General features: G+C 51.4%; 1 protein-coding gene across 1 annotated transcript in view; it reads left to right on the top strand.

The window, feature by feature from the left end:
- TNS1 (tensin 1) overlaps positions 1-21288 on the top strand; it is a 188013-nt gene that overhangs the window by 108580 nt on the left and 58145 nt on the right. Inside the window, 6 exon segments of the mRNA XM_014462563.2 lie at positions 1758-1870; positions 2256-2316; positions 2611-2686; positions 3287-3416; positions 5177-5242; positions 6356-6472. Coding sequence (XP_014318049.2) covers positions 1758-1870; positions 2256-2316; positions 2611-2686; positions 3287-3416; positions 5177-5242; positions 6356-6472 — 563 coding nt within the window.

Genomic DNA, 21288 nt, shown 5'->3' with positions numbered 1-21288 from the left:
GAGGGAAGAGCTGTCACTCAAGTACCCTCTCCTCAGTCCCTGGCTTGCCACTTATGGCTGTCAGCCTTGGTTATGAGTCTGGCCCTTGCCCTTGAAGGATAAGGGGTACAAATAGAGGAGCATGATGTTACAGTGGTACAACATGGCTTGGAGAGAGCAGGCCGAGTAGTCACATCTCTGAAGCTGAAACCCTGGAGAATGGGGATCACTGTTACCTCTCAGGAATAGGATTATGCAGGGATTCCACAGTGCTTTGTGTGTGTGTGTGTGTGTGTGTGTGTGTGTACATTATCTGTGTCTGCCTTGCAGCTCATATCTGCACCCACATCTGCTTATGGGTGGGAAATTCTGTTTGTTCCCAAATGTGAAAGTGCAACTGTTGGGTTTACCATGCACTCATTGCCACTCCTGCCTTCTTGTCAGTGTCACTGGTAAGGAATGAGGCTGTTGAGGAGAAGAGGGCAGGCAGAGAAAGAGGGAGGAGCTTGGCCTGCAGCTCCCCCATTCATTGTCACCCCACCCCCGGACTCATTGTCCCCAGCACACAGACACATCCTGTTGGCACGATCAGAAGTTCTGATAGGAACCCGCCATTCCAGGTTTCCGCTTTGAGTAATGGGGCTGGGGGCTGGGCAGGGGCCTGAATAGGAGCTGGTGCTGCCCATCAGATTATCTTGCTAGGGTTGTCCTAAGTGGCCCCACCCTGGCCCAGGGACAGAGGCCCACGGGCCTGGAGATGGGCCAGGGAGTCAAGATATAGGAGGGGACTATTATCATGGTCATGTGGGTTCTGGTCTCACCCACTTCAAAAGCCCATGTTGGCTCCCTCAGAGTCTCAGATGCATTCTGATTGGCTCAGCTTGGCGTCCTCTGGCCAGTCAGAGAAGGAGGAAGTGCTGGCCAGTGGTGGAAGGATTAGCCTCTGTTCTGGCAGATGCATTGGAGTCAGACTTTTTTCCTTCTCTCCCCATTCACTCTCAGCTTTGTGTGTTCTTGCTGTGTGTCTCTGGGAGGCTAATGAGCCTTTATGAACCTAATTTTTTCGTTCTGTTTAGAAGGAGTGGGATAGGTTAATCCTTCCATTCTTCTAACAAGATCTTTGTTAAAAAAATTGGGAGATGTTGACCCTAGAGATAGAAATACTTAGTGGAAGTTAGATATCTTCCAACACCTAATGAAATGCTCTAGGTGGATTTTCATACACTTAGCATTATCTTAAAAAGTGAAAGACTATAATTATTATGCTCTTACTGTTTGCTGGAGTGTCATGTGGCTGGTGGGACTATGTGGAGCTGACCCAGGGTCTGTGCGTATAAATGTCAGCTTGGTTTGGGCTCAGTATAGGGGTGTCAGAGTTATTTGATAGTGGATCAGCCTGCCTTGTGTAGTAGTGAGCAGTTGAAGGATGCCTGTCAGGGATGTGTGGGAGGAATGGTCCAGCAGGAGATTCCTGGGCTGGGAGTGAAGCAGGAAAGAGATGCTCACGTTGACCACCAGGGGGCGCTGGAGAACCCCAAGTAGGGGGTTTGGCTCCACCCAGCTCCAGGTCTTACAGAACCTGCTTTTTCTCCCTACTTGGAGCTCCAGACAACAAGGGAGGACTGTGCTGGGCTGAGACCTCAGCTACCTGGAGGCCTGGGGGCATTGGTGGGGGCTAGGCAGGCAACCTAGGGCAGTGTTATGGTGGAAAAGAATATGGGATGGCTCGGCCCCGGCTCAGACCTCCTTGGCTGAAACTGCCCCTGTCCCTGCTCCAGGTATGTGCATTACTTCAGCGGCCTGCTCTCTGGCACCATCAAAATGAACAACAAGCCCTTGTTTCTGCACCATGTGATCATGCATGGCATCCCCAACTTCGAGTCTAAAGGAGGTACTGACCCCAGCCTCTGGCTTCCCAGCCCCTCCTGTCTTCCTTCACCTTCTCTGAAGAGGCAGCCATGGTAAAAACATAGGCTTGGATTGGAGTCTCAATGGCACCACTTCCCAAGCTTTCTTTAGCCCCAGTTTATCATTTGCAGAATGGGTTTGATACTTGCAACACCTGCTGGCAGATAGTGGATGGGAAATGTTTTTGTCAACTTAAAGTGCCTTTCAAATGAAAAGCTAGTATTTCTTCCTCCGCCTCTTTCCATTTCTCCTTCATCTTTTCTCCTTCCCCTTTCTCTCCCCCTCCTTTCTTTCTCCCCCACCTCCTTCACTCCTCTCCCTCTTCCCACAATTCCTACTGTTGTAGCTAACACCACCCTTCCTTACAGGGTGTCGGCCATTTCTCCGGATCTACCAGGCCATGCAACCTGTTTACACATCTGGCATCTAGTAAGTATTCCACGGGCATGAGAGTCCCGGATGCCAAAGCTCCGAGGCTGAGGACCAGGAGCAGAGGCGTGTGTGTGTGTGTGTGTATATTTGTTTGTGGTGGCGTGTTGGTGGTAGGTGGTGTGTGTGTGTGTGGTGGTGGTGGCTGCTGCCTTGAATCTCTTCCAGGAGAGGGCTAAGGGATGAAGTCGGCCAGGTTTCCTAGTAGCCTGGTGGCAGAGGGGCAGCAGGGAGAAAAGCACTGCCTGCCCCCCTCCAGCTGTCCCTCTCTCTCTGCCCGCCTCTTCCTCACAGCAACGTCCAAGGAGACAGCCAGACCAGCATCTGCATCACCATCGAGCCTGGGCTGCTCTTGAAGGGAGACATCTTGGTGAGCGCTGCCCCTCTGGCTCTAGCCCCTCCTCCTCGTTTATTTTTCTCCCATCTCTCTTCCTGCGCTCCTCCTGCTCTCCAGACAAGACCTCACTCCTGGTGGGCCACCAGCCTTAGTGTTGTAGGCTCTCAGGGTTCCTGCAAGGCCGTGCAGCCTCTGACAATGCTTGTGCATTCTCCGGCCTCGGAGTTGGATGCCCGCTGGGCTTACCTCTAATTCTGGAACAGCTCCAGGGAAATGTCTCCCAGTGGGAGCTCTTACCTCCTGGCTTCTTACTGGTGACAAGGACTCCCTCAATTCTAGCTTCAGCCCTTCCCCCATCAATTTAAATCCACTCCTACTTTTTCCATTCTGATCTGTGTGCAGGAAATTCTTGAGAGGCAGTTTTATCCCCATGGGATAAGACTGGCCTCCAACTCTCTGCTCTTCTAGAAGTTTCCCCAGAGGCTCTGAGATCCTGTTTGTGTTGGTGACCTCTCCCTCACTGGGTTTGGGGTGAGCCTGGGAGGCCCAGTCTTGGAGCTGGTAAAGAAGCTCCCTGGGACCCGGTTTCCCACCCGTGGGCGCCTGATGGGCTGTGCTCTCTTTCTCGCCCAGCTGAAGTGCTACCACAAGAAATTCCGGAGCCCAGCCCGAGACGTCATCTTCCGTGTGCAGTTCCACACCTGCGCCATCCATGACCTGGGGGTTGTGTTTGGGAAGGAAGACCTTGATGATGCCTTCAAAGGTGGGCTCATTGAGTGGAGAGGTAGACCTAGCAAGGGGTAATTCTATCACAGGGTAGAAGAGCAATTATGGGTGGGGGGGGGGGCATGGCAGCAGTGAAGGGGAACTGTTTCTGAGGGAAGGGAGGTGGTCAGGGGGATGTCTCCCTTTGTTTCTTTTCTCTATTCTTTTGAGGTTTTGTCTACATCACATTCAGGACTGGAACATATCCACATCTATCTATCCATTCATCCATCTATTCACTTGTCCGTGCATCTACCCATCTACACACCTACCCATCTAAAGTTATCCATCTATACACTCATTAATCCAAATCCATCTATCCATCCATTTACCTATCCGCTGATCCATCCATCTGTCAATCCATCCACTTACCTCCCATATACCTACCCATCCATCTACCCACCCATCTAAATCTATCCATCTACTCCTCCACTTATCCACTTGTTCATGTTTTTATCCATTTATCTATCCATTAATCTATCTGTCCACCCACCTATTCAAATCCATCCACCCATTCATCTGTCGTCCATCCATCACCAAGCATCACTTGTGTGTCTATATGTGCCAGGCGTGTGCTAGATCTTAGGGATGCAATGAGAAAGAGGTGAGTCCATAACCTCAGTCTTATGGAAGGATGAGACACACAAACATGACACTACAAAGTGATGCCTGCAGTGATAGAGACATGTACAGGCATGATGGGTGCCCCAGGGAGTGGACACCATCCTGATAACTTCACAGTGTATGATGATCTGTGTCCAGATTGGGCTAAGGGAGGGAGCGGAGAGCGGGGCTGGGACTTGGAGGAGGAGGGGAATGATCCCCTTGTGTAGTCTGGCTGGTGTAGGAGAAGGATGTGCCCTGTGATGTGTTTCCCTGCACTGGAGGCAGGAAGGCAAAAGCAGAAGATGCTGTTATAATTATAGAACAGAATGAATGTTATCAATCTTAACAAGGAACAATAAAGGAATAGTTGACACAATAAAGGTGGGGTTGGTGAAAGATGGAAGAAAGGGAGGGGCACAAATTCCTTCTCCTACATAGAGGGTGTCAAGACACCATAAAAAATTAACAGATCAAGCCCAGCTGGTGTGGCTCAGTGGTTGAGCATTGGCCTATGAACCAGGAGGTCATGGTTCAATTCCCAGTCAGGACACATGCCCAGGTTGCGGGCTCGATCCCCAGTGGGGGGCATACAGGAGGCAGCGATTAATGATTCTCTCTCATCATTGATGTTTCTATCCCTCTCTCCTCCCTTCTTCTCTCTGAAATCAATAAAAATATATTAAAAAGGGACAGATCAAGAAATAAAGGCTTAACTATAGTACTTAAAGTTTCAAATGTAATCAGTAGAATAAATGATGATGATGAGAATAATACCAGACTTTAGAAGAAGGGAGGTAGGAGTAGTAAAGTGAGCCAAATTATTCATTTTCATAGTGGTGAATCAATGGGGATTATTTAAAACTTATGTACCTAAAAATAGTGACATAAAAACTGGCTAATATTTAGAGTCTTAGAGGTAACCACTAGTAGAACAAGAAATAGAAATGGTTAGAAATGATTACCTCAGGTAAGTAGGACTGGGTCAAGGGAGGGCAAGAGACTTAATTTTATATATATTTATATTTCATATAAATATATAACTTAATATATTATCAATGTGTATGTGTATTATTTTAATCTTTTCTAGAAGAAAACCTTTTATGGAGTCCTTTTTAGAAATTGAGTGCCCATTTTGTTTTTCTCCTTTTTCAGATGATCGATTTCCAGAATACGGCAAGGTGGAATTTGTATTTTCTTATGGGCCAGAGAAAATTCAAGGTATAATTCAAATTAGAATCCATTCATCATTCACTTCTTCCCCTCTATCCTGGCCTATTCCCACCCCTCCTTCACCATTCTCCCACTGATCTTCTCTATAATTGTCAGGTTACCTATGTGATTGAAAAGCAGGCCAACAGTAAAAGATCTGGGTATCATAGTGGACCCCCAGCTAAACATGAACCAATGACTTAATCTCTGGGTAATAAAAATAAAAAAGCAGACAGAGAGGCGCTGGGTTGGATAAACTGTTCCAGTCCATTAGGTCATCATGCTATTATATTTAGAGACTGTGGGCCATGGAGGATGAGGGTGTGGCTGAGGGGACACTCAAAGGTGCTGGCTAAACGATAGGCATTTCTGAGAACTGAGGTGATTCAACCTGAAGAGGAGAAGACCAATAATAGCCTTTCAGTCTTTAGACTGGTTATATGGGGAGACCAGTTGTTCTCCATCTTAGCTGAGGACAGAATGAGAGGATATGAAATTAGTTATAGACAGGGGGACTCTGGATAGATTAAAGAAAGGACTGCTAGCTCAGGGAGGCGACTCAGCCCAGAATGTCTGCCTGGCAGCTTGTGCTGTCTTCATTCTGGGCTTTCTCTGGATGTGTAGGAGGGATTCTGTCTCTCCCCTCAGATTTCTACCTCGAGTGGGGAGCTTCTTAAGTTGGGGGCAGGAAGATGGCCTGGGTGACCTTGTGTCTTCTCAATGTCAAGGCTGTGAGCCCTGCTTCTCCCACACTCCCGCTGACCTCAGGGGCAGACTCTGGTCTCCCTGCACTGCTCCTAGGACACAGAAAAGAAAGAAGCAGAACTCAGCAGAGGGTCCCCCAGCTTTCTCTTGGGGGAGAGGGTCTTCATTCCTTAGTGCCCTGTCCTGATTTACCCCTATGACCTGGTATGAGCCTTTTCAAGAATGCAAGAAACCAGACCCCTGGGTTCTCCGTCCAACTGAAGCCACTGGTCCCGCCCCGCCCCGCCCGGGTCAAGAAAATGAGAAGTCCCGTAGGGAGCATCCTTGGGGGATCTTGTTGGCTTCCTCTGTTTTTCCAGCTGCGGATCCCTTTTCCTTTTCTATTCACTGTCTTCTTGCCCTTCCGCATCCTTGTAGGCATGGAACACCTGGAGAACGGGCCGAGCGTGTCAGTGGACTACAACACCTCTGACCCCCTCATCCGCTGGGATTCCTACGACAACTTTAATGGGCATCGCGATGATGGCATGGAGGGTAGGTGGGACCAGTGGCCTCCTGTCCCTCTCCAAACTGCTCAACCCCCGCACACAGGGCCTGGGCTCTCTTGTTTGATGGGACACCATACTGGGTTCAGAGGGGAGGCAGAGGAGAGTTCCGGGGCACCTCGGAGAGCTCACAGTTCAGTGGGAGAAGATAAGACAAACGTGAGTGTGTTAAATAATGAAGACAGAACTAAAAAATGAAGCTAAACAGCCACTTTGAGGGTGTGCCATTGGTGCCAAATGAGTCCCTCGATGGCGAGTACTCTGAGATCGGGAGGGGAGGTATTCTTGTTAGCTAGAGTGACCTGGGAGGGCTCCTCAGAGGAGGTGGCCTTGAGTGGACTTCGAGGTACCCCCTGTGACGCCGACACAGCATTTGTTAGATTTCTTTTAAGTCCCGCTGTTGCAGTTCTGCAGCCTCGCTGCCTGAACTCTCTGGGGTCAGAGCACTGGGAATGTAGACACAGCATCTAGGGCCTACAGGCTTTCATCGACAGCCAAGGAAAATGTTTGAGAGCTGGAAACAAACAGATAGGCTCCACAATTTGCAAAGAAAACGACAGAATTGAAATTAATACATGTTTAGCTACGGAACCTAACATTATGTCAGATGGTCAACTGCAACTCAGTTCAACTCTTGAGAGCTATGTGTGGGTTATATTTTTTTATGTGGTTCATTTGAATATGTGATGAGATGCAGGGCAGGGCCTCCAAAAGTGAGCATCCTGGAGCTCTTGAGATGCCCTGCCTGGGGTTTGGCCACAGGCTTGTTTCCCTGACTTGATCCCAGGACCGTGGAATGTGGGAGCTGGGAGGACCCTCAGGCCCACAGGCCCACCCCTCCATCAGTTATCCGTTGGGGTAACAGAGACCCCCTTGAAGGAAGGGTCTCCTGATTTACTCCCATGATCTGGATGTGTCCTTCCACCAGTGCCCAGCCTATGGGCTTCTCCTTCCAGCTGGAGCTGGTTCTGGGGGGGCTGCATGGCAGAGCTGGGTTAGGGAGAACCAGGCACCCGCACCCTGCCTCCCTCCTCCCTCTCCCAGGTTCTGGATTTGTGGACTCCACCCTCAAAGCCTTTTAAGCCTTTTCTTGCATAAAGATTTTCCTTCTAACCTTGTAGACACCAGCATGAGCGATGTGGGAGGAGGGCGGTGGTTGGGTTAGAATTTAGGGCTTGGTGAGGGCCTGTTGTTTATGCGCAGCATTGCAAAGCTGAAGGCTTGTCCTCAGACCCACCCTAGTTCCTTGCCCTTCCTCCCCCCAGGGGTGCAGACACCACACCAGGGCCTTCCCCACCCTGCAGAGGCAGCCCCCAAAAGGCACTACTTCTCCCCCTGCCCCCGCCCCAGCCCCATCCACTTGTGCTAAGTGGCTGAGGATGAGGCAGAGGATGAAATAAATTAGTCTGAGGTACCAGTGGCTGCCAGCCTAATTGTTCATCTTCTGGGGATGTTTGCATTTTTAACAAGAACACTTGGCAATTTGAAGGAATTTTCAATGTCTCCCCATCTCTCCCTGGTGTGGATTCAATGCGATGATAAATGTAAAAACATTTGGTAAATTCTAAAGTGCCAGGCAAATAAAAGGTAACATAATTAAGGGGGAAGAGGAGCGGCTGTGGACGGTCAGGGCTTGGGACACTGCGGCTGTGAGGGAAGGAAGAGGGAAGACGGAACAGTGAGAGGCAGGGAAGAAGGAGGGAGAGGCCTGAGGGGAGGCCCTGGACTTCCTCCTTGGCCCTGGCCTGCCTTCTTCCCTCCTGCAAACCCGCTCCCCCAGGCAGGGGTGGAACCCAGAGGGACCTTTTGGCCAGTTTAAAGGTCAGCTCCTGTAGGGACACAGGGGCTCCCTGTCTGGAGGCTGAGAATTGGCTCTATGCCTACAGGGTGGGCAGGGGAGGCAACGCACGCCCTGGCATCCTCTCCCCTGGCCTGGCCTCGGAGGGGAGCTGTGAGCTGGGGTGGTCACCAGGGCAGGCCCCACCTGTCCCATGGTGTGCTCTCTGCTGCTGCTGGGCCGCAGCGCCCACAGGGACAGGAAAGCAAGCTGTGAGCGGCCCTGGGGCGGGAGCAGGAGCCTTATCCCCATCCTGCCTGGGGTACTTCTGGCAGGCTCTAGATCCTGGGGCCCAGAGATAAAAGCATTTTCCTTTGGTCAATTCTCCAGGCAAGAGAGGGAAAGCAGGAGGCCTGTGTCTGTCTCCCTAGCTGTGGACAAGTCCCTGTGCCCCAGTTTCCCCATGTGCCAGCTGGGGTAGGGGCAACTAATCCCCAAGATTCTGGGGTGCTCAGGAGATGCTTAAGCTGGAGCGTGGGAGGGGGCCTGACTGTTCCCTGGAGTGATGGGGCTGGGGGGTGGCCTGGGGTGAGGAGGCACCTCAGGCGGCTCTGCCTGCTCTCTGGGACGTGCTGGACCAGGACGGCCGGCTGCCCCGGGCACTGCAGTGCAGTGGGTGAGCAGATGTGCTTCCCAGGCCGCCTGCCTGGGTCCAAATCCCAGCTCTCTCCTCTGCGCTGCATGTCCTGGGTCCGATTACTTAGCCTTCCCGTGGTCCTAGTGTCCTCATCTGCAAACTTGGGGCCGGAATAGTATCCATGTCGTTGGGTGTAGCAATTTCCAGGAGAGGCAGGTTAGTGTATGGGTTAAGAATGTGGCCCCCGGAGTTAAACCACCCGGGTTCAAATCCTTTGATAAGATGCCATCCTCTTGGGGCCTCAGTTTCCTCTGCTGTAAGATGGGGATCCAGTGAACAATTTTGGGGGGTCAGCAGTTGTGGAGGGGCTGCCTGCTGCGTTTTCTCATGAGTCTCTGGCATATCAGTAGTTGCTGTGGCAGCATCTCAAGGGTCTGCAGGCAGGGCTGAGGGAGAAGGCCCCTTGGCCTTGGGAGAAGCTCTGGTTTTGCCACATGCCAGCCGTGGTGCCAGTGCTTGGTAGTCACCATCTCTTCTAACACAGGCACCTGGGAAGTGGGCACTATTTTTTTAAAAAATATTTCTTTATTGATTTCAGAGAGGAAGGGAGAAAGAGACTGATAGAAACATCAATGATGAGAGAGAATCATTGATTGGCTGCCTCCTGCACACCCCCTACTGGGGAATGAGCCCACAGCCCAGGCATGTGCCCTTGGCTGGAATCGAACCTGGGACCCTTCAGTCCGCAGGCTGGCGTTCTATCCACTGAGCCAAGCCAGCTAGGGCAGGAAGTGGGCACTATTATACGATTAGATGGGGGCTCTGGGGCACAGAAGGCTTAAGTACCCTGCCCAGGATGGCCTAGCTCAGGGGTGGGCAAACTTTTTGACTCGAGGGCCACAATGGGTTCTTAAACTGGACCGGAGGGCCGGAACAAAAGCATGGATGGAGTGTTTGTGTGAACTAATATAAATTCAAAGTAAACATCATTACATAAAAGGGTACGGTCTTTTTTTTTAGTTTTATTCATTTCAAACGGGCTGGATCCGGCCCGCGGGCCGTAGTTTGCCCACGGCTGGCCTAGCTAGTTAAGAGAGGATCTGAGTGTGAAAGCCAGCGCTAACCACTGAGTAGTCCCGGGTTGACTGGCATCTCCAGGGGCCTGTTCTGGGTATCTGGTTCTGTGTTCATAGCTGGGTCCCTGCTGAGCTTGGGTGAGTGTCTGCCTGCTTTACCCCCCCCCCCCCCACTTCTCACCCCTGGGTGGACCAGATCACCCTGGTCCTGCCTCTCACAATGAGGGAGGGCTTAGAGGTGGTGGTGCGTGCAGCGAAGGACCTTGGAGGCCGCTGGGCTGGCCCCGGGGCAGGTGCTCGCAGGTCTCCGGAGCAGGGAACAACTGAGACACCTCCCTTCATGTCTCTCCCCCACCTCCCAGGAGGTGAGGGGCTGCTCACTCAGGAATGCCTCTGGTGAGGGGCTGGCGTCTCAAAATAGGTGGAGGGTAATGTGTCCAAGGTGAGATGAGGCCATTTGTGGAAGCAGCCTGCCTCTGCTATTTCAGGCCAGCCGGGGAGTGGACAGGAGAAGCCGGGCCAGGCCAGGACCTCTGGAGCCCACTGGGTGACTCAGGGGAGGGTGGGGGCACTGAGCCAGGCACTCTGGAACGAAATCGTGGCTGGCCTGGGCCTGACTTACCTTGTCCCCTCCCTGGAGTAAGGGGCGGCCAGCACTGGGGTCAGAGCTCCTGTTTCTCTGGGCAGCCCTCCAGGTGACCTTGACTTAACCCTCAGTGTCACGACGGTTCTGTGTTTAACCCCTCCCTCGCTGCCTGCATCCCCACCCTCCATCCTCCCAATTCCGGACTTAGGTGGGTGGCATTGTGACGCGTAGTGCATTCCTCCACTTGCCAGGACAGCCCTGATTCATCTCAGCGGCAAAATGAAGGAAGAAAGTGCCACCTGGGGACTTCCATTCTCCCAGGCTGGCGTGGCCCTTGCCAACCATAGTGCCCATCTAATGTCATCCTGCCACAGTGGGGAAACCGAGGCTCGGGAGGGGAAGGGACCTGCCAAATTGGGAGGCAGTCCCCACGTGTGGAACCCACCTTTGCATGATCATAGCTTCGGCTGTACCGGCAACCACACTGGTGTGGCAGGATGGGTGATGTTGCCAAAGGTCATGACATAAGAAGTGGAGCTGGTACTTGAATCTTGGGCTTCAACTCCACATCCCTTTCCACCTGCTTTAGAACTCAGCTTGTTCGGCACCTACACACCCCTATGTCAGGTGGCTCCCCAACTTCTCAAACCCTCAGGTGACAAGGAGCTTGCTGCCATGCAGCGTGGCCCATTCCACAGCGTGGATAAGCCCAGGAGATTGAACCAGAAAAGAGAGGGAGAAGGAAGGGTGTGCTTCCCCATGGGGGACCGAGGCTGGGGTGACCATGGGTTCTGGGGACCATTGTGACTCACCTGCATTTAAGCTAAAAGGAGGGGGAAGCGAAGAAAGGGGAAGAATCAATGGAAGCTCAATGTCAAGAACTTTCTGACCCTAGACGTGTCCAGGCCTTGGGAGAGGTGACTGGGAGGCAGGGGGCCGCCTGCTCTCTCAGGGACCCTTTTGTTTGGGAGCAGTGCCCTCTGCTGAGCCCAATGGCCCGGTGTCTTAGATTGGGCTGCCACCACCAAGCAACAGGAAGTGAGGGGCTTAGACAATAGACATGAATTTTCTGACAGCTCTGGAGGACGGAAGTCTGCGATCAAGCTGTCAAAAGGGTTGGTTCCTCCTGAGGCCTCTCTCCTGGACTTGTAGTCAGCCGTCTTCTCCCTGTGTCTTACCATGGTGCGTCTGGGTCCTAATCTCCTCTTAAAAGGACACGAGTCAGATTGGATTAGGGCCCACCTAATTAGGGCCCACCTTTTTAAGTTTATTCACCACTTTAAAGTTCCTATCTCCAAATATAGTCACATTCTGAGGTACTGAGGTTAGGACTTCAATATATGAATTTTTTTGGGTGGAGGGAATTCAGCCCATAACACCTAGGAAGGAGTTTTCTGGGTTGCCCATAGTCGGATGCCTGAGCTTTGGTCCTGAGTGGGGAGGAAGAGAGGTCCAGGGTGGGTAGAGGGGAGGGCAGCCTGTTCCTCCACCAGCCTCCTTCTCCCGGGCTGTCTTTGTAGTTCTCCAGTTTGGTCTGGAGCCTGCCAGCTCAGCGCTCTGGCTGACACCACGTTTCGCAGCCTCCAGAAGCCCCATTAGCTGTTTGGCCTGAGTTCTGAAGCCCCATGCCCAGATCTCAGCTCCCGTGGGTGGGAGTGGGGCTGTGTTTTTGCCTATGCTGCACAGAGCCGTCTCCAGATGCCTCCGGAGTGTTTGAGGGCAAGCCTTCTCGGAAGCACGTCCCGTACCAAGGGATGTGGGCTGCCTTCCGCCTCCGAGCAGCCCAAAGGTTGACCAGGCCCGAGTTGCCTCGCTCTCCCTCCCCAGGATCACTCCCACCCTTCCCTGACTTCCTTGGACACCATGTTGTTTCGAGGGTCTCACAATTTACAGAAAGGACCCGGGAGGAGGGGCTAGTGCTGAGTAAAGCAGTGGATGGCTCAGGGCCAAAGAAAAGAGTGAAGGGAGAACAGGACAAGCTTGTGAAGGTGGCAGGGGGGCTGGTCACCACCCCACTTCTGGATTTCTCCTTCTGCATGATGCCCAGCAGCCTTTCGTTGTTTCTGGGGCAGTCCCACCAGAGCCAGGGGCTGTGACCAGGGGGCTTGGTTTTGTGCCCAAGCTTTTCAGCCCCCAGGATCCCTTCCTCAGGGGAGAGCGTCCTGCTCTGTAGCCACCGCCCGCCCCCCTCAAATTCTGTGCCTGCGTTGGGAAGAGCCTTCCTCACAGCAGCCGGGGGTTTCAGTCTGTGGTGTCTTCTCATGAGCTGGACTCGTCCAAGGATTCTCTGATTTTTTTTGAGAGAGAGGAAAGGAGGGAGAGATACACAGTAAACAGGCAGAGACTGAGAAAGGAGAGAAACAGGTGAGAGACATGGAGACAGAGACAGACAGACCCAGACAGACATTGGCCTGGGAGACAGGTGATTTGGGTTCTGGGTGTCCTTGATAACTCCTTTTCTTTAGATATTCTTCATTTCCTGTAAAATGAGGGGGTTGGAGTAGTGATTCTTCCTTCCTTCCTTCCTTCCTTTTTTTTTTTTTAACAGAATCACTTTCTTTTTATGACTTGTGAGGAGCTAAAATGGACCTGCCGAGCTTCCCTCTCAGACCTTCCCAACTCCTGTGCGTGGAGTGGGAAGCAGCATAGCTCTGGTTGTATCAGCCAGGAGAGGTTTGATTATGCTGGGTAACAAACAGCCCCAAATTCTCAGTGGTTTAACCCAACAAAAACATATTTCTTGCCCCTGCTGCCTGTCCTGTGTGAGTTGGCAGGGGTCTCTGTGCATCTTAGTTACTCTAGGCTGGTGGTGGCTTCATCTCAGAGATGCTCCCATCATTACTGCATCAGTGGGTAGAGGACATTATGATTTGCGTACTGTTTCTGCCTGGATGTGACATGCTTTTTTTCCTGCTCACATTTCATTGGCCAAAGCAAGTCACACATCCATGCCTTACTTCAAGTGCAAGTAAGTTGTGCATGGAAGATGGAAAGCTGAAATAATGTCGAACGGACTAACCTCTACTATAGGGAGTAAGACTGTGGGATTGAGAATCAGAAGGTTCTGGCTCCAAGTTCTGTTGTTTATAACTGTGTTCCTTGGTTAAGTCATTTAGCTTCTCTGAGATCCAAATGCTTTATCTATAAAATGGGTACAACAACAGTACCTTCTGTGTAGAATTGTTAAGATTCAATGAGGTAATACATGTGAAATGTGAAAAGTAGAGTGCCTGGTATGCACTATGCGGGCAATAATTTATGTCTGTTATTATTATTATTATTAAAGTGCTAATGGAGAGAAGTCAGAAATGTGATTTTGGATGTATACCAGCCCACCCTTCTTAGGAAGAAGCCCACACCTCGCTGGTCCATTCCTCAGATGGCTCTGTTCTAGGTGTCCCACTCTTGGGAGTCAGAAGACTGGCCTCTGACACCAATTTGCTGTGTGACCTCGGAAAAGTTACTCTCCCTGTCTGGCTCTCAGCTGCCTTACCGGTGAATTGGGGAGAATGGATTCCAAAGGGGACTTCCAGCTCTAGAACCCTCACCCTGACAATAATGACGACAGAGACAGCGATTAGGTGACAGCCAGCCTTGTGTGCCCGCCCTGTGCCAGGCTCCAGTGACTATATGTGTTCTTGGTTACTCCGCCCCAAACACCTACAGGAAGCTGCTGTTTTGTAACTATTAGACTGAACAAGCAGAACTGGTAGGATGTGACTATAAAACCACCTTATGTTATCTGCCCCTGCCCTTAAATCTGTCCTTTGCTTCCCCTGCCCCCGAATGACATTGCGACAAGTCTCAGGCCCTTTCTGTTCGTTCTCAGGTAATAAAGGGTCCTCTGTCAGTCATGAATATGCCCAGTGCCGTGACCTTGGTACTTCATGCCTCCTTTGTTCTTCCCCCTTGTCGCTCCTACCTGGCCGCCAGCTATATGTGTGTTTCAGTAGGTTTTCTCCACTTTCCTGGCTTACGGGAAGACAGGAGGGGAGGGAAGGGATCAGAATATTCTTGCCTGCCTGGCCCCCGTGTGAGGTTGCAGAGGCCTGCTCTGTGTGGATCTGACTTCTGAGCTTTCTTGCCAGTGGAAGGCTCTGGAGGCGTCACATGCTGATTGTTTCTATCTTGCAGCACTTCTGTGGGTGTTTTGGAGATGCCCCCCACCTCCCCATCAGTCTCTCACTCACTGTTTCCTTCAGGTTGGGGACCGCAGCTCTGCCAGATGTTCCCGACCCTGCCTCAGCCCAGGCATCCCTGGCTCCCTGCAGCCTCCTCCTGCTGACGTCCTTTCAGCCCTCCAGGTGGCCCTCTCGGACAGGCTCTGAGGCAGCCCCAGGCTGCTCTCTCCCCTTGGTCCAGCGGAGCCCTTAGGCGCTTGCTCGTGGCCTCAGCAAAGCCTGGGATTGAGGTGGCCAGGGCAACCCCTCTCTCTATTTCCCTGCCTGTCTCTCACCCTTAAGACTTTCAGGCCTGAGCACACATTCTCTGTGCTCCAGCCAACTCAGGTTGAGCTGAGCAGACTCCCTGAGATGAGGGAAGAGCCCCTAGCAGGTGGCACTTATAGCACAATAACTCTCTCCGCCCAAACTCCTCTTAGAGACTCCCACTTCCTGAAATGGATGTGCATGAGGTGTAGTTTAGAGCCATAAAACAGTTCCCAGCCATCTCCCTCTTTTAAAAATTTAACAGCTGATAATATGCTATATTCTTAGTTTTATATAATACAATCATATTATCCTGATATAATTTAATACTGTATTTTACCTATTTAAAGTGTGCTATTCAGTGGGTTTTAGTATATTTAGGGTTGTGCAACCATAACTTAATTTGAGAACATTTTCATCACCCCCAAAAGAAACCTCCTACATATTAGCACTCACTCCCCATTTCTGTCCCCATCCCCACCCTCACCCTAATCTACTTTCTGTAGATCTGTCTATTATGGATATTTCACATAAACAGAATGATACAGTATGTGGCTTTACTTGGAGTAATGTTTTCAGGGTTCATCCATGTAGTAGCATGCATCAGTACTTCATTTTTATTGTTGAATAATGTCCCATTGCATGGACATGCCACATTTTGTTTATACATACATCGGGTGATGAATATTTGCATTGTGTCCATTTTGGGGATGTTTTGAAGAACACTGCTATGGACATTCATGTACGACTTTTTGCATGGACTTACATTTTCATTTTTTTCTTGGGTAGATACCTAGGAATAGAATTGCAGGGTCATATGGTAATTCTATGTTTAATACTTTATTTTCCAAAGTGGCTGCACCATTTTATATCTCTCCCTGCCAGTGTGTGAAAAATTTGTCTGCATCCTCACCAACACTTATACTTTTCTTTGGTATTCTGGCCATCCCAGTGGGTGTAAAGTGGTATTTCATTGTAGTTTTGATTTGCATTTCTCTGAGAATTAATGATGTTGGACATCTTTGTTAACTGGCCATTGTATATCTTCTTTAGAGAAACATCTATTCATATCCTTTCCATATTTTAAAAAATTGGGGCTTTGTCTTTTGGTTACTGAGTTACAAAGATTCTTTATACATTCCGGAAATAAGTCCCTTATCAGATACATGATTTGCAAGTATTTTCTACCATTCTGTGGGTTGTTTTTCATTTTCCTCAAGTCAGTCATCTCTTTCTGTAGGATCTACATTAGGGTTCCTACTTTCGGAACGTGGCATCATTCATTTTCCTCTGTCACAACTGAGACCCAAATGCTTCCATATTAACTTCGGATTATATGTTCCCATTTATAGGTGAGGAAGTGGAGGCTAGGGGCCTTATCCAAGATAATATCCTTTCTCTCATTTTAAATCTTGATCTCAAAGCTTATTCATCGACAGCCTGAAATGCTTTAGGCTGCATGGTCTGACCTCTTTCCAGCCCCGGAACTGGTGGAAAACCTGCCCCATTGCACAGAGGGGGAGGCCAGGTTTCAGCTCCCCAGAAGCCCGGGAGTTCTGCTCCAGCTGCCTTAGCCACCTGCATGGCCCCGTGTCCCTTCATGTCCCCAGGGCCAGACAGGATGAGGGAGAGCAGCTGATGGCCCCTTTGCAGTGGGAGCGAGGCAGTTAGGCTGTGGGGGTAATGGCCCCCGTGTCATACGTTCATAGGGGTGCCTTCTGAACTTTTGGGTAGATATGGGAGGAACCAGTAAAAGACGGGAGCACAAGACTGCAGGTGGGCTCAGATAATCCATGCAGAGGGCCCAGGGGTTCTGGAGAGATACATCTGCCCCTTGTCTCTGAGCAGAGGGTGATTTTCTAAGTACCGGTGCCGAGAGCCTGGAGTTCGGCGCCAAACTGATCTTTGCTGGGAAATCTTAACTTAAATTTTTGCTGGGAAAGGCCAGCCCTTCTGGTCTATGACTTCAGGGTGGGTGGGGGGAAGGGCAGAGGCATTCAAAGCTGCTACTGGAAGCTCTGTCCTTGTTCTAGCAGGTCATATTGGACAGAGGGCTTAGACTGCAGCAGGAGGGGTGTGAGTTAGCCACCTGATAGGACTTCCCGGCTGTGAGAGGGTGGATCAGCCATGGCAAGGAGGTTGGGCCCTTGTCTTCTTGGCCCCATTGGGCAGATATGTCAGCTGTGCCGAGAAACAAGGGAGCTGGGTCTCAGTTGGGGTGGTCTGCGCAGAGATAGCGACAGAGGCAGGGATCAAATGCCTTCTTGAGGGGGATCTGGGGACCTTCTCCTCCCCCAAGACGGGAGTCCTCTCCTGACCTCCTGGAACAGAGTGCTGAGAATTCAAATGCAAGGTCGGCTTGACCTCGTAGGTAAAGAAGATGACACTGGTGACCCAGCATCTGCTGGACAACTGCTTAGCGCTGCTCCTTGTCGGGCAGGGCGGGGTTTGTCCTGATGCCCTCGAACCCTCAGCTGGCCTTGTGGTGTGAGGCAGCTGGCAGGCCTGGGGAGCAGTGTCTGCCGGTGGAACATTTGGTAAACCGATATCCTCCTGAGTGAATGTGCCTTTGGTCCTCTGTAATCTCTGCCATCAGGTGGAGGGTGGCAGGCCGGAGCCACACTCAGAGCGGACGCAGAGCTCTTGGCCAGTGGCCTGAGCGACACCGTCTGCCCTCGCCTGGTGCTCAGATATCAGGCTCGAGGCAGGGGAAGAGGAGACCGTGCTCTCTCCCCCTCCATCACCTCCCTCCTTCCTCTCCTGCCAAACCTATAGGCACGCGCAAGTTAGCTGGACCCGGCAAGACCCTAAGATACCGACTGTAACCATGTCCAAGAAAAGAAATTCAAGCCTCCATTAATCAAATATGTTTTCTTACCCAAGGAGAGCTATCTTTCATCCACCATTCCCTCCTCCCTCCATTCCTTTTCTCAGAGCACCTACGAGGTGGCGGGCACTGTGCTAGTCCTGTGCAATGGAAAATTGTGCCCTGGAGTTGCCTGCAGACAAGGGTGGGCGGGGGTGCAGTGAGACCAGGCAGGCGCCCCATCCACTCCGACCCACAGTCAAACAGAGAAGGATCTTGGCTAAGGGCCAGGGCTTCTCAGGGGAGAAGAAGAGGTGGATGGCTCTGCAGAGGGGCTACGCTTGTCCTGGGCCTTGGAGGTAGATGACCTTGAGGACAGAATTGTTTTTCAAATCTGAATGTGGTGTAGTAACATTGTTCAAAGTCTAGGAAGCAGAGGGAAAGAAAAGCAATCAGATGTGCCTGGCCTCCCTCGCTGGACTGCCCTCTACATGCCTGGGGCCCGAGAGGGGAGAACGAACCAGATGAAGAGAAAAGACAAAATCCTGCAGAAGACCAGTGCCCGGAGCCCGGATGTGTTGCTCCATGGACATGGCTGAGTGATGGCTGCTCAGGGAGCACGTGTGCTCAGCCTGTTGCTTTTCCTCACCTCGCCTATACAGACCCTACCCTGCGATTTGGCTCCCAGCCCCAGGTGGGGCAGGTGACGCTGCCTCAGCTCCGGGCGTGGTGTGGTTCACAGTATCCTGCCCGCAGTGGTGAGGGTTGTCTTTCTGGGTAGTTCTGGATTATTCCTCGCTGGACCCAGCCAGGCCCTGGGTGTTTCTCACTGCCCTCTTTCTCTCGCCCAGGATAGCTGTCCCGGAGCTGGCCCCTAGGTGCTCGCTGAGGCAGACTTCAACCCCTTCATTGCTTGTCCTGGCTTTCCAGGCCCATCTCTCCATCAGCCTTCAAGAGGCAGCCTTGTCCCTGGAGCTTGTCTCTGACTTGCTCACTCCCGCCTGCTGGCTGGTGTGCTTCTCTTCAGGCAACAGAGCCCCTTCCTCGTGGTCCACTCTCCCAGGCCCTGCTTTCTGGGGCCATTTATGGGAAGAGGTTTTCATGGATCTGGGATCTGGGTGTTCCCCGCATGCCCAGGCTCCATGCCCCTGTGTGAGCTCTCCCTCTGCTCAGTTTTGGGGCATTTGCAGAGGTCACGCAGAAGTTGGGGGCAGAGCCAGGCCAGCTCCCAGGGTCTGTCAGGGTCTTCACCTTCATGGCTCCTGCCTCTCTGGCTGCAGCCATCAGCGACTGCCAGGTTGTGTCCCGGTGATTCCTGGAGCAGCGGTAACGCTGTTTCTTTCTCTTCCGTTTGAGAAAATGTATCAGAACGCAGGAGAGTGACCATGACCTGATGATAGGATAACCTTGAATCCTCTCTGTTGAAGAAGAAAAGCCAAATCATCCGTATACTTTGGTACATGGGCTGTCCTCAGGAATAGTCACTCACCTATTCCACAAACATCAGCTGAGTGCCTACTACGTGTGCAGTCACTATTCTAGGTGCCGAGGATATAACAGGGAACAGAATAAAGACCCTTGTCCTTGTCATGATTATATTCTAGAGCAAGATGGCAGGCAAAAAATTGAAATGACCTAATAAGTAAATGACAGAGCATGTTAGGAAGTGACAAATACTCTGGGAAAAATAGAGCAGAGTAAGGGCGATTGGGAGTGGGGAGTTGAAATTGTTTAAAAAGCTGGCCAGCTTAGGCCTCACTGAGGTGAGCAAATATCTGAGGAAGAGCATCCCAGGCAGAGGGAACAGCAAACACAAAGGTCCTGATTCAGGAGCCCACCTGAGATGTTTGGAAGCAGCAAAGGGGCCAGTGTGATTGCAATGGATGTTATAATAGGAGGTGAGGTCACAGGTAATGGGGACCAGATCACTTAGGGTCTGGAAGTCACTATAAGGATTTGGCTGGTAGCCTGAGCTTTTTCATCTAATGGCATATCATAAAGAGCCTTCTCAGTTTTCTCAGCTGCGTAATATCCCACTGCACGTATGTGCTGTGCTTTATTTAACTTGTACTTTAATTTACGATATTTAAATAACATGGACTTGTAGGCTCTTTCCAATCTTTTGCTGTTTTCAGAGATGCTGCGTATACTATTTTCATTTGCACAAGTCTACCTGTAGGACACATTTCTAGCAGTGGATTTGCTGGGTGGAAGAATATATGCATATATAATGTTGATAGTGCCAAAAGGGCCTCCATGAGGGTTGTATTCATTGACACTCCCCGCCAGCAATTTGGTTAGGGGCCAGGAGGAAAGCCTACCTCCCCCTTCTAGGTACACCCTCCAGATGTGAGATACTGAGGTGCCCATTCTTTCCTTCACTCCTTGTGACTCCTGTGAGCTGAGTGTTCTCTTTCCTAGTTCTCAGATGAGGAAACAGGCACAGAGAGGTTAAGTAACCTGCCAGTGTTTACACAGCCAGGTAGATGTAGAGCTGGGATGTTGATGCCACCATGTCTGACATGGCTTCATAAGGGCAGAAGTCTGAGGGGCCCTGCCCCACAAAAGTGGGCATGTGGACCGGAGGCTTGCAGTTTAAGCCTCCCGAGAATAAGGGGCTGAGTTAAAATGGAAAGCCTGGCTGCCTAGCTCTGCCCACTACGGCGCTTGCATCCCAGAGACCCTGGCAGGCCAGCGGCAGGGTGGGGAGAGGCCAGCCCAGGGACCTGGAGCCACATCAGCCCAGCTGGCCAGCCCTGGCCCCCCCTTCTGTCCCTTCCCATCACCTGCCCCAGTGGTGAGACCTGGGAGGCTGTGATCTAGCTAATTCTGCTCTGGGTGATGAGCTCTTCGCCGCCGTCTGCTAGGTCAGCTCGCTCTAGGGATTGGGTTTCAGCATTTCACTGATGAAAATAAATCAGCCTCTTTATTGCCCCTCATGGCCCTCGGAACCTCTGCAGCCTGGCATGTATTTCCAGACTTCCTGTAAATCACCGGTTCTGTCCTAGCCCCCAGGGGCTCTGTGGCTGCCACAGAAATAGTCTCAGACGAGTTGGGAGCCTGGAGCCACCCAGGCAGGACCAAGCAGGAGAGGAGAAATGGGCCCACAGGGTCCAGGGCCTCTGGGATCCAGACAGTGCCTCGTTGAGCATCTTCTCTGAGTTGATCCTTGGGCATCTAGAATTGGCCAGGAAGTTAGGGATCATTCAGTTGTGCTTGCCCATTACACAGAGGAGCAAACTGAGGCCCATCCAAGATCATTTCTTAGTATTCTGGTCCCTTGACTCCCAGTCTCCTACTGTGGCTGCCAGATGACACTTTCTCTAGGTCTGTTCATTGTGCAGCAGCCTATTAGGGAAATGAAACCAGGGTTGGAGAGTGGGTTTCAGCTGCTGAGGGAGGGGGGGAGGTCTGCCATCCAGGAGAACTGTCTCACCTTTGAGGGATAAGAGAAAGGAACTGGTGGCAGGACTGGGTTTTCTTGAGGTTGAGGAGG

The sequence above is a fragment of the Myotis lucifugus genome, unplaced genomic scaffold, assembly GCF_000147115.1.
Source record: "Myotis lucifugus unplaced genomic scaffold, Myoluc2.0 scaffold_3, whole genome shotgun sequence".
Taxonomy (NCBI): domain Eukaryota; kingdom Metazoa; phylum Chordata; class Mammalia; order Chiroptera; family Vespertilionidae; genus Myotis; species Myotis lucifugus.
The sequence above is the reverse complement of the archived record's forward strand: the minus strand, read 5'-3'. Positions and strand labels throughout refer to the sequence as shown.